Source organism: Lepidochelys olivacea (assembly GCF_965140295.1).
Source record: "Lepidochelys olivacea isolate rLepOli2 genome assembly, chromosome: 6".
NCBI lineage: Eukaryota > Metazoa > Chordata > Testudines > Cheloniidae > Lepidochelys > Lepidochelys olivacea.
Window position 1 is genome coordinate 577,447 of NC_140416.1, and position 12,008 is coordinate 589,454.

General features: G+C 64.1%; 1 protein-coding gene across 1 annotated transcript; it reads left to right on the forward strand.

The window, feature by feature from the left end:
* The first annotated feature begins 612 nt into the window (after positions 1-612).
* Positions 613-11,171, forward strand: KREMEN2 (kringle containing transmembrane protein 2). The gene is made up of 8 exons (XM_084629840.1): positions 613-1,442; positions 6,047-6,313; positions 6,412-6,536; positions 6,636-6,789; positions 8,028-8,360; positions 8,964-9,101; positions 9,373-9,445; positions 10,122-11,171. The coding sequence occupies exons 1-8, from the start codon at positions 1,379-1,381 to the stop codon at positions 10,402-10,404; spliced, it is 1,437 nt and encodes a 478-aa protein (XP_084485966.1). The 5' UTR covers positions 613-1,378; the 3' UTR covers positions 10,405-11,171.
* Positions 11,172-12,008: the final 837 nt, after the last annotated feature.

Here is a 12,008-nt window from a genome sequence, read left to right on the forward strand (position 1 = left end):
AGACCCGCAGCCCCCTGCTAGCCCAGCCCTGACCCGCCCCCCCCAGCTCTGCCGGTGCCCCTCACTCCCGACCCACAGCCCCCTGCTAGCCCAGCCCTGCCGGTGCCTCTCGCTCCCGACCCGCAGCCCCCTGCCAGCCCAGCCCTGACCCGCCCCCCCCAGCTCTGCCGGTGCCCCTCACTCCCGACCCACAGCCCCCTGTTAGCCCAGACTGGAACCCACCGGGGCCTGGGTTAGAGCGGGGAGGCTGGGAGCCAGGACTCCTGGGTTCTCTCCTTTGCTCCGGGAAGGGAGTGGGGTCTACTGGTTAGAGCCGGGGGGGAGCGGGGGGAGCTAGGACGCCTGGGTTCTCTCCCCAGCGCTGGGAGGGAAGTGGGCTCTAGTGGGTTAGAGCAGGGAGGGGGGCCGGACTCCTGGGTTCTCTCCCGGAGCTCCGAGGCCGGGCGGAGCTGGCTGCCGCTCCCAGCCGCCTGGCCGGCATCCCAGGCAGGGCTCGGATTTCAAGGGCTGCGGGAGATGTGAGGCGGCGTGGGCCCTCCCCGTGGGGGTGGAGGGGTGGGGGTGGGAGCTGGGACGTCCCGGGGGGTGGGGGGGTGGGCGGGGAGACTCCGTGTCCCACGACCGGGGCTGGAGACGGGGCCAATGGAGCAGGCGGAGCCCAGCGGGGAGCTGTGCGCCCCTTGTGCGGGGCATCGGACCCGGCCAGCCCCCTAGCCCGGCACTCGCGCCCCCCCCCCGCCCCCCGGGGCAGGGCAGGTGGGGATCCGGATCGGAGCCGGCTTCGCGGCAGATCGCAGCGGGGAGACCGTCTCCACGGGGCTCCGAACCGGGACCTGAACCAGACCGGACCCAGCCCAGGATCCACTGGGTCCCAGAGCCGCTGGGTGGCTGGGAAGCCACAAGGACCCGAGCCCGGCAGCCCCTGCTCTGGGGATCCACTCAGATCAGAACTTAGCTCCGGGGCCAGGGATCCCAGGATGGGACCCACTGGGATCCACTCATGAAAGGATCCACCTGGGACCCCAGCCCACATTCCCTTCAGATCCCACCCGGGGCTTGATCCATCCAATCACAGGATCCACTGGGACCACAGCCTGGTCAGGACTTGAGATCCACTGGGATCCTGGATCTCCCGGGACGACAGGATTGCCACCGACCCCGGTGGTCATAGATCCTTCCCCGGCTACAGGATCTGCCCTGGGAATCTGCTTCCTCGCCCTCCCTGCACTGACCTGGGAGAGGCTCCCCAGGGGTCACCAGTTCTGTTGGGATCCCAGGAGCACTGGATCTGCCTTGCCCCCGCGCTGGCGGCCCCATTGGATAAGGGGGCAGATCCCTGCGCTGGCTCCCCCTTCTGGCAGGGCCGCCTGGAGTCGAGATGTTCTGGATTCGTGGATTCCTTCTTCTGTTCCTAGGGAGCTCGACCGGGCTTCAGGGAGAAGGTGAGTCCCTGCCTCTGATCCCAGGACTCCTGGGTTCTCTCCCCAGCTCTGGGAGGGGAGTGGGGTTTAGTGGGCTAGAATAGGGGGACTGGGAGTCAGGACTCCTGGGTTCCATCCCTGGCTCTAGGAGGGGAGTGGGGTCTTGTGGTTAGAGCAGGGTGGGTGGGAGCCAGGACTCCTGGGTTCTGTCCCTGGCTCTGGGAGGGGAGTGGGGTCTGGTGGTTAGAGGGCAGGGGAGGCTGGGAACCAGGACTCCTGGGTTCTGTCCCTGGAGATCTCTGTGCTTCAGTGTCCCATGCAGGGGTTGATCTGGGGGTGTATATGAAGGGCAGGGGGGTAGCGTTACACCCTGCAGGGGGGCATTGGGAGGTGGGGGCCATAACATCCCTCGCCCCAGAGATCCACCCCCTGTGTGGGCGCCTCGGGAGGTGGAGGGCAGGGCTGGGCAGAGGGCTGTCAGCTGTGGAAGGAGGATCCCCGGCCTGCCAACCTCCCGCCAGCCAGACACCAGCCAATTTCCCCTCCTCCCCACATGGCCGCCAGGCCCCCCAGAGGGGACAGGCCCCAGCCCCCTGAGCCAGCCAGTCCCTGCCTTGGGGCCCGACGAGACCAGACAATACATGCTTTGGAGAGGGTTTAGCCGAGGGCCAAGGCACCATATGCTGGCGCGAAAGAAACAGGCTAAACGGGGCTAGGTGGGGTTACAGCTTGGCAGACAGAGGGGGAAATACACAGTGCTGTGGGGCTGGGAAGGGGGTGCCTTGCTCCAGGGAGCAGGGGAGGGGATGCGGCAGGGGGTGCTGTGTGGCAGGGAGCAGGGGGGCGGGGGCCTTGGCAGGGAGCACTGTGGGGCTGGGGCTCGGCAGGGGGTGCCATGAGCAGGAAGCAGGGCAGAGGGCTTGGCAGTGGGTGCCGTGTCACAGGAAGTGGGGGTCGGGGGGGGGACTGCCATGTGTCCATCCCCCCCATTCCTCCATCCATCCATCCTCACACACCCTCCATCTCTCCAATCTGAACCGCGGGTCTCTCTGCCAGCAGCCCACCCCTCCAGCTCTCTGTGTGAGCAGCAGCTCCGGCCCACCCTGTACCCCAAGGGAGTAGGGGGCTGGCGGGGTATGGGGAGTCCCCACAAATCTATTTCTCAGGCAGCCAGGGCAATGGAAACTCAGATCCCAGCCACCCCGGGGAGAGGGCATCCCATGATCCAGGAGATGCCACATTTTATAACCCAGAACCAATGTCTGGAACCTGTGCCCAGTTTGGGGAATCACTGCTTGGCACAGACCGGAGCCGGCTGCTCTAAGCCATGAGCTGGGGATAGAACCCAGGAGTCCTGGCTCCCCACCCTGCTCCCAGCTGTGACCACCAGACCCCCAATCCCCTCCCACAGCCAGGGAGAGAACCCGGGAGTTCTGCCTCCCAGCCCCCCCGCTCTAACCCACTTGACCCTACTCCCCTCCCAAAGCCAGGGAGAGAACCCAGGAGTCCTGGCTCCCAGCCCCCTGCTCTAACCCACCAACCCCCACTTCCCTCCCAGAGCCAGGGAGAGAACCCAGGAGTCCTGCCTCCCCCTTCCTCTTTTCCCCTCCCCTCCCCTCCAGGGTGAACCCCATTTCTTACCACTACCCTGCTCCCTGCTGGGAGTTAAGGCTGCAGACAGCTGCATGGACCAGCTGCCAGGCGCCAGGAAACCTATCGCCTCCTGTGGCAGGCTCCGCGCCCGCCCCACAAAGCCCCTTGTGAGGGATCAGAGCCCCCCACGGCGCCACCCCCCCTCCCAACCACCTGTCCATCATAACACCGGCTATTTTCATGCATGACAACAGGTGGGGCCGGTCCCCAGAGCCCCGCGTCTGCTGTGGGGGCTCTGAAACGGGGAGGTGTGTGTGCGTGGGGGGGTCTGGTTACAGGTTTTTTGGGGGGAAGCTCCTGCCCTGGAGGGGAGGAAGAATGGGCTAGATGGGCCCTGATGGGGCATCTCCATCTTTGCTGGGGAATAGACTGTTGATAGAACCCAGGAGTCCTGGCTCCCAGCCCCCCACCTCTCCCTGCTCAAACTCACAAGACCCTTCTCCCCTCCCAGAGCTGAGGACAGAATTCCCAGCTCTGGGAGGGGAGTGGGGTCGAGTGGGTAGAGCGGGGTAGGGCGGCTGGGAGCCAGGACTCCTGGGTTCTCTCCCCAGCTCTGGGAGGGGAATGGGGTCTTCTTCTCCCTGTGCTTTTAGGGCTTTCATGGCTCCCATCCTGTTTCCTGTGCTGGTGACGTGGTGTGTGGCAGGGCTGCCCGCCCCCACACCCTCCCAGACCAGCATCTCTCAGGAGGGGAGGCACTCCAGCTCTTCCAGCTGTCACAGCCCTTCCAGATGTGGCAGGCCATGAAATGGGCCCGGATCCCGCCCCACCCTGCCACAGCTCTGCTATCAGGAGTCTGAAAAAGGCAGACACCTGCCCTGCTCTAGCCACTAGACCCCACTCCCCTCCCAGAGCCAGAGATAGAACCCAGGTGTCCCAGCTCCCCCCACCCCCCACACACTCTAACCCACTGGACCCCACTCCCTTGCCAGAGATGGGGAGAGAACCCAGGAATCCTGACTCCCAGCTCCCCCTGCTCTAACAATTACCTTGTAATCACCTGCTGTTCATATGCTGATCTACCGGTTCGCTATCAGGATAGGATCATCCAGACTGTCTGTTCTCCCAGCAGAGATGGAGCCACCCCATCAGGGCCTAGCTCGCCTGTTCCCACCCGGGGCTGGATCCTCCCTGACAAACTGCTCTGTAATCCGGTCCCGTCACGCCTAACTCCTCCACCCCTTCACCGCCCTGCAGCTAGATGCGTCTCCTGATTCATCTTGGGGCGAGCCGGAGCTCTGAGCCATGGCTCTCTGCTGGGCAGCGTCATCACGCTCAGTCGTTAAGTATAACCTCCCCGGGAAGGCCCCCCGCAACTTCTCACGCCTTGGAAGGGCTCCGGGGCTGATGCCAGGCCCTCGGCTGGGTTTTCCAAAAGCGCCGCCCGGAGACAGGAGCGTGTCTCCAGCTTGTCCATCCCTCCACTCTCCAGACCCTTCAGGTGTCCTTTATGGGATGAACCTCTTCACCGACGGTCCATCCTTCCCTCCAGCTTCCAACATCGTTCATCCCTCCAGCATCTCAACATCTTCATCCCCTCCTCCATCCCTCCATCTTCCCCATCGTCCATTCTCCATGCAAACCCTCATCTTCCATTGATTTCAAATATCTTAAAGCCAGAAGGCACCATCGCATCTGACCTCCCAGATAACCCAGGTAGGAGACGTTCGCCCAGTGACCCCCTGTATTGAACCTAATAACGTGTGTGTTGACTAAAGTATCTTCCACCAGGAAGACCTCCAGTCTTGACGTGACGCCACCAAGCAATGGAGAATCCACCATTTCCCTGGAGAGGTTGTCCCAATGGATAATCACCCGCGCTGTTAAAAATCGAGTGGTTCATTTCTAGTCTGAATTTGTCTGGCTTCAACGACCAGCCATTGGTTCTTTCTCTGCCTTCCTCCACTCGATCTGAAGAGCTTTTTAATAGTCTGGATTTTCTCCCCGTGAAGGTGCTTTATCCATCATGCTCAAGTCACCTCTGGATCTCTTCAAGACGCTCAACAGACTGAGCTCGTTAAGTCTCTCGCTCTCAGGCATTTTCTCCAGCCGTCGGATCATTTTCCTGGCTCTTCCCTGCCCCCTCTCCAGTCTTCCAACCTTCTCTATAAAATGTGCACCCCAGCAGTGGGCGCAATGTTCTGGTGCCGTCCTCACCAGTGGTGTAAAGTCACCTCCCGGCTCCCACTTGCTACTGCCCTGGTGATACGCCCAAGGGTCGCAAGCCACCTGCTTGCCATCGGTGTCTTCTCAGATGCTTCATCTTTCCGTGGCATCTTCTCTGGTGCTCTCACCCAATGTGGTCTTCTCCCAAGGCCCACCCTCCTTTGCTGGATCCCATGTGGGTGTAGGACAGTCTTGCAATTGTTGGTGGCTCCTCAAAGCTTGTTCCAAGAATGGCCATCTGTTTGTCCTGGGGTTGGGAAGGAGACACGGCTGGTTGACTCCATCCATCGCTCGACCCCTGGCTTTCTCCTCCAGTTGGAGTTGTCTGGGGTAGGAGACAGCACTTGGTCCTTCGTTCCTTGCGGCTTCACGACCAAAATATTCCTCCAGCGTCTTCCCCACTACATCGACCCACCTACTCCAACCTCCCAGTGCGGAGCAACAAGCCAGAAGGCGTCCAGTTAAAGAACCCAGGAGTCCTGCAGTCCTCAGCTGGTGTAAACCAGCATAGCTCGGTTGGCTTCCAGATGGCAGGACTCCTGGTTTCTTTCCCCGGCTGTGGGAGGAGTGTGGTTAGAGTGGGAGGGCTGGGAGCTAGGACTCCTGGGTTCTCTCTGGGGTCTGGTGGGCTACAGTGAGAGGGGTGGGAGTCAGAACTCCTGGGTTCCCTCCCTGGCTCCGGGAAGAGACGTGGGGGGCTGGGAGCCAGGACTCCTGGGTTCTCTCTGGGATCTGGTGGGCTAGTGTGAGAGGGCTGGGCATCAGGACTCCTGGGTTCGCTAACCCAGCTCTCTTTCCTCCCCCAGTGCCCTCCGAGTGCTTCACGGTGAACGGCGCCGATTACCGGGGGGCCCAGAACCACACGTCCCCCGACGGCCGGGGCCAGCCCTGCCTCTACTGGAACCAGACCCAGAAGCACGCCTACAACACGGCCAAGTACCCCAATGGGGAGTGGGGCCTGGGCAGCCACAACGCCTGCCGGAACCCGGACGGGGACGTCCAGCCCTGGTGTTACGTCCTTGAGACCGAGGAGGGGATCTACTGGAAATACTGCGACATCCCCAGCTGCCACAGTGAGCTCCGGCGGGAGGGAATGGCAGGGGTGCCGGGCTGCGGGGGGGGAGGAGGGGGGGGACTCGTTACACCCTAACCCCGTCTGTCCTCCCCTCAGTGCCCGGGTACATCGGCTGCTTCCTGGACTCAGGCAACCCCCCGGCACTGAGTGGAAGCAGCGGCACCTCCAGCAAACTGACCATCCAAGTCTGCATCCGCTATTGCCGGAAGAGAGGGTACAAGGTAACCCCCCCCCGCCCTTCCGGCCCCCGCCGCGAGCCAGCCAGTCCCCCTGCCCTGGGGCCGGGGTGGCAGGGGGATTGAACCCTTTGCTCCCCGCAGTTCGCCGGTGTGGAGGCCGGGTGCGCCTGCTTCTGTGGCAGCGAGGGGGACCTGCGGTGGGCCCGGCCCGCAGGGGCCGTGGAGTGCGACCAGGTCTGCTTCGGCAAGGCCAGCGAGCTGTGCGGGGGGGACGGCCGCATCGGGGTCTACGACGGTGAGTGGGGTCTGGGGAGGTGAGAGACGGGGGGGGGGGATCTAGGGAAGATGGGTATGGGGCTGTGCTGCAGGGGGTGGGGAATCAGCAGGGGGCGCTCTCCCCGGGCAGCCAGGGCCGGCCCCAATGCCCCAGTGCGGCGCTAGGGGGCGCTGTGCTGCAGGGAGCGGGGGCTCAGCAGGGGGCGCTCTCCCCGGGCAGTCAGGGCCGGCCCCACGCCCCAGTGCGGCGCTAGGGGGCGCTGTGCTGTAGGGAGCGGGGGATCAGCAGGGGGCGCTCTCCCCGGGCAGCCAGGGCCGGCCCCACGCCCCAGTGCGGCGCTAGGGGGCGCTGTGCTGTAGGGAGCGGGGGCTCAGCAGGGGGCGCTCTCCCCAGGCAGCCAGGGCCGGCCCCAATGCCCCAGTGCGGCGCTAGGGGGCCCTGTGCTGCAGGGAGCGGGGGCTCAGCAGGGGGCGCTCTCCCCGGGCAGCCAGGGCCGGCCCCACGCCCCAGTGCGGCGCTAAGGGGCGCTGTGCTGCAGGGAGCGGGGGATCAGCAGGGGGTGCTCTCCCCGGGCAGCTAGGGCCGGCCCCACGCCCCAGTGCGGCACTAGGGGGCGCTGTGCTGCAGGGAGCGGGGGCTCAGCAGGGGGCGCTCTCCCCGGGCAGATAGGGCCGGCCCCAATGCCCCAGTGCGGAGCTAGGGGGCGCTGTGCTGCAGGGAGCGGGGGCTCAGCAGGGGGCGCTCTCCCCGGGCAGCCAGGGCTGGCCCCACGCCCCAGTGCGGCACTAGGGGGCGCTGTGCTGCAGGGAGCGGGGGCTCAGCAGGGGGCGCTCTCCCCGGGCAGCCAGGGCCGGCCCCGACGCCCCAGTGCGGCACTAGGGGGCGCTGTGCTGCAGGGGGCGGGGGATCAGCAGGGGGCGCTCTCCCCAGGCAGACAGGGCCGGCCCCGACGCCCCAGTGCGGCGCTAGGGGGCGCTGTGCTGCAGGGGGCGGGGGATCAGCAGGGGGCGCTCTCCCCAGGCAGATAGGGCCGGCCCCAATGCCCCAGTGCGGCGCTAGGGGGCGCTGTGCTGCAGGGAGCGGGGGCTCAGCAGGGGGCGCTCTCCCCGGGCAGCCAGGGCCGGCCCCCACGCCCCAGTGCAGCGCTAGGGGGCGCTGTGCTGCAGATCACCATATCCCAGATCATTAACCCTTTCTGCACCTCAGCCCTGTTGGCCTCCCCTCCGCTGCTCACCCCTGCTCTCCCCCCGCTCCAGTGTCTGTGGGGGCCTGCCAGGGGAACTTCAGTGCCCCCTCCGGGGTCATCTACTCCCCGGATTTCCCAGACGACTACGGCCCCGACAGCAATTGTTCCTGGGTCCTGCGCCCGCCGGGCTCCAGCGCCGTGGAGCTCCGCTTCCAGATCTTCGAGATCCGGGACCCCAACGACCGGCTGGAGCTGCAGGATGGGCACAGCCGCCGCCTCCTGGCGCAGTTTGACGGGCATCACCGCCCCGGCCCCGGCCTCCTCCTCCCCACCGACGTCCTTGTCCTCAGCTTCCGCTCCGACCCGCTCCTGCAGGCCCAGGGGTTCGCAGTGGCCTACCGGGGTGAGCGATGCGGCTGAATCTGGGGGGATGGGGGCTGTTCATATGGGCGCTGAGATGCGGCCCCTCCGGGGTGGGGCGGCTGGGTAACGCCCACAGAGGGTTCGGAAGCTGCAGCCACCTCAGCCTCCCTGGATTTGGAGGCGGGGGGGGGGGGGGGCTGCCTTTGAACTCGGATCCTCATCCCAGGTGCTGCTAATGATGCCCTGGGGGCTGGAGCCAGGGTCTGTAATTAGGCACCTGAACACCTGCAAGGGGGGGGGGGGCTGGGGCGGGGATGTCACTCCTTGGCAGCAGGTATGCGGTCGGACCTGGGAAAATTCCCTCCAGGGAATCCCCTCCTGTCTAATCCTCCCACCGAGCGCCAGGGCGGGGGGCTCCCTCGGGGGCGCTCTCCCCTGGCTGTCAGGGCTGGCCCCAGTGCGGCGCTAGGGGGCGCCGTGCGGGAGGGTGTGGGGCAGGGGGGCTCCATAGGAGGCACAGTGGGGTTGGTTGGCTGGGTGGGGGGAGGGCGGCGGCTGGGAGCCAGAACTCCTGGGTCCTGACTCCTGTTGGGACTCCCTGGGGCGGCACTAGGGGCTCACGGCTGACTCTCTCTCTGTCCAGGGGTGAAGGGCCCCATGCTGGAGACCTCGGAGGGTGACTCCCAGACGTTGCCCAGTGACCTGCTGCAGCCAACCTTCATGGACCAATTCAACTCCAGCTGGACCCACAGAGCTGATGACATAGCCATCGGGGCAGGAGGTGGGGAATGGGGCACGGGGCCTCTCCCCTCCAGGGGGCGCCGGCTCCGATCCGGACCCAGGGTGGGGGACTGGCTGGCTCTGGGGGGTGAGGAATGGGACACGGGGCCTCTCCCCTCCACTGACCCCAATTCCGGCCTTGCTGAACTTCCACATCCTGCCAGGGGTCTCCCCAACCAGCTAGCACTCAACTGCCCTTACTCACCAACACTGTGCTTTGTCAGCCATTTTTGTAGGTCCTACATAATCTCTACCTTTTCCTTCTTTTTCAGGCTGGATGATGTACACAGCTTCAGGGGCCTTCCTCCTCATGCTCCTCATCATCTCATACCACCTGCGGAAGAGGTGAGATCATGGGACGGGCATGGTGGGTTAGAGCAGGGGGGGCTGGGAGCCAGGACTCCTGGGTTCTGTCCCTGACTCTGGGAGGGAAGTGGGGTCTGGTGGGTTAGAACAGCGGGGCTGGGAGCCAGGACTCCTGGGTTCTGACCCCAGCTCTGGGAGGGGAGTGGGGTCTAGTGGTTGGGGGGTCTGGGAGCCAGGACTCCTGGGTTCTGTCCCCAGCTCTGGGAGGGGAGTGGGGTCTTGTGGTTGGGGGGGGGGGGGCTGGGAGCCAGGACTCCTGGGTTCTGTCCCCAGCTCTGGGAGGGGAGTGGGGTCTAGTGGTTGGGGGGTCTGGGAGCCAGGACTCCTGGGTTCTGTCCCCAGCTTTGGGAGGGAAGTGGGGTCTAGTGGTTGGGGGGGTCTGGGAGCCAGGACTCCTGGGTTCTGTCCCCAGCTCTGGGAGGGGAGTGGGGTCTAGTGGTTGGGGGGGTCTGGGAGCCAGGACTCCTGGGTTCTGTCCCCAGCTCTGGGAGGGGAGTGGGGTCTAGTGGTTGGGGGAGGCTGGGAGCCAGGACTCCTGGGTTCTGTCCCCAGCTCTGGGCGGGGAGTGGGGTCTGGTGTTTGATGCACTGCCCTCTTGGGGCTGTAGGCAACGCTGCAGCAGCCTGTCCCAGCTGCTGCGGGTCTCTCCCTGCAGGACCTGCCTGTTTGTGCAGAAGAAGAGCGGGGGGCTGCCCGGCTCCTTCTCCTCTGCCGCGGGCCCCCGGTGCCGATGCCAGTGCCTAGCGGGGGAGGCCTGGGCTGTGGCCTACCGGCACACGGGGGTGCTGATCTGCACCGGCCACAGCTCCCGGCACCCGCCTCCGCTCCCCGGCTCGGACGACGAGGCTGCCTCCGACTGCGCCTGCCTGTGTCAGAGCTACGAGAACCTGGCGCCCACCAGCCAGTCCTCCCGCAAGTCGCTCCTGTCCCCAAGCTGAGCTGGGGGGGGTGGGCGGACCCCCGCAGGACTCCCCTCCAGAGCCAGGGGGCAACTCCGGAACGAGTGCTTCGGAGGAGAGCTGGGGGGACCCCCCAAAACGTGCATTCATGCCCCCAGTGTCTGCTGCCCCCTGCAGCCCCCAACTCCACAGAGACCCCGGAAATGGGGATCACGCTCCCCAGTGTCTCATGCTGCCCTGGAGCTCCACTGCCCTACGAATGGACCCCCCCCCCCCCGCAAATGGGGGGTCTGACTCAGTGTCTGAAACAACTTCTGCAGCCTCGCCAAATCACCGGAGACGTCATCCGAGTTGGGATGGGTGGCCCTGTCTAATGCTCTTCCCCGGGCCCCATGGATGTACCCCAAAATGGGCTTTGTGCCCCCCCCACCAGTGCCTAATGCTATGGCCAGCCCTCGACGATGCTGCTGGTTTGACCCACTGAAAGAAGTGGCTCCAATCCAGCCCCAAGGCAGGGGACTGGCTGGCTCAGGGGGGCATGGGATGAGACACAGGGCCTTGCCCTCCCGCAGCCATAGAAGTGTAGGCCCATGCCATGGGGCACCTATGGACACATATGGGGAGTAGCAGGGAGGGACTGGCTTGCACAGACACTGGGGATCTGTGGACGGGGTGTAGCTCCCCTGTAGGGGGTGCTGTGACCCATGTAAGATGCACGAATACCCCCCCCGGGGATCCGCAGCGACATGCCCTGAACCAGCAAGAAAGATGATATGAGAATGAGCCAGATTAAATTATTTTACATATGGGAATGTCTCTTCATTAGCATTGGGGGGAGGGGGCTGGGAGCCAGGATGCCTGAGTTCTCTCCTGGCTCTAGGAGGGCAGTGGGGTTGGTTGGCGGGGTGGGGGGAGGGCAGGGGCTGGGAGCCAGAACTCCTGGGTCCTGACTCCTGTTGGCACGTTGAGGGGAGTTTAGGTTGGGCACAGTTTATTGTGGGCTGAGTGGAGGTTTTATGCTAATGATCTGCTTTGTGTAAATAATTTATGCTAATGAGGTGACCAGAGGCAGTTGGTTGTATAATCTGCTCTTCCACTGGGAGGTGCATTTATTATGCTAGCGAACCAGATGTTACACAAGAACATAAGAACGGCCCTGCTGGGTCAGACCAAGGGTCCATCTACCCAGTGTCCTGTCTCCCGACAGCGGCTGGTGCCAGGTGCCCCACAGGGAATGAACAGACCAGGGAATCCTCAAGTGATCCATCCCCAGCTTCTGGCAAACACAGGCTGGGGACACCCTCCCTGCCCATCCTGGCTAATAGCCATTGATGGACCGATCCCCCATGAATTTATCTAGTGCTTTTTTGAGCCCTGTTATAGTCTTGGCCTTCACAACATCCTCTGGCAAGGAGTTCCACAGGTCGACTGTGCGTTGTGTGAAGAAATACTTCCTTTTGTTTGTTTTAAACCTGCTGCCTGTTTATTTCATTGGGTGACCCCTAGTTCTTGTGTTATGAGAAGTAGTAAACAATACTTGCTTATCTACTTTCTCCACACCCGTCATGATTTTATAGACCTCAGTCATATCTCCCCTTCGTCATTTCTTTTCCAAGCTGAGAAGTCCCAGTCTCATTAATCTC

Bases quoted from the DNA above. Each gene is read 5' to 3' on its own strand.
- KREMEN2 (XM_084629840.1), top strand. From the start codon at position 1,379: ATGTTCTGGATTCGTGGATTCCTTCTTCTGTTCCTAGGGAGCTCGACC. The intron at 6,314-6,411 runs GTGAGCTCCGGC...TCCTCCCCTCAG, and splicing joins CGACATCCCCAGCTGCCACA to TGCCCGGGTACATCGGCTGC. The intron at 8,361-8,963 runs GTGAGCGATGCG...CTCTCTGTCCAG, and splicing joins GTTCGCAGTGGCCTACCGGG to GGGTGAAGGGCCCCATGCTG.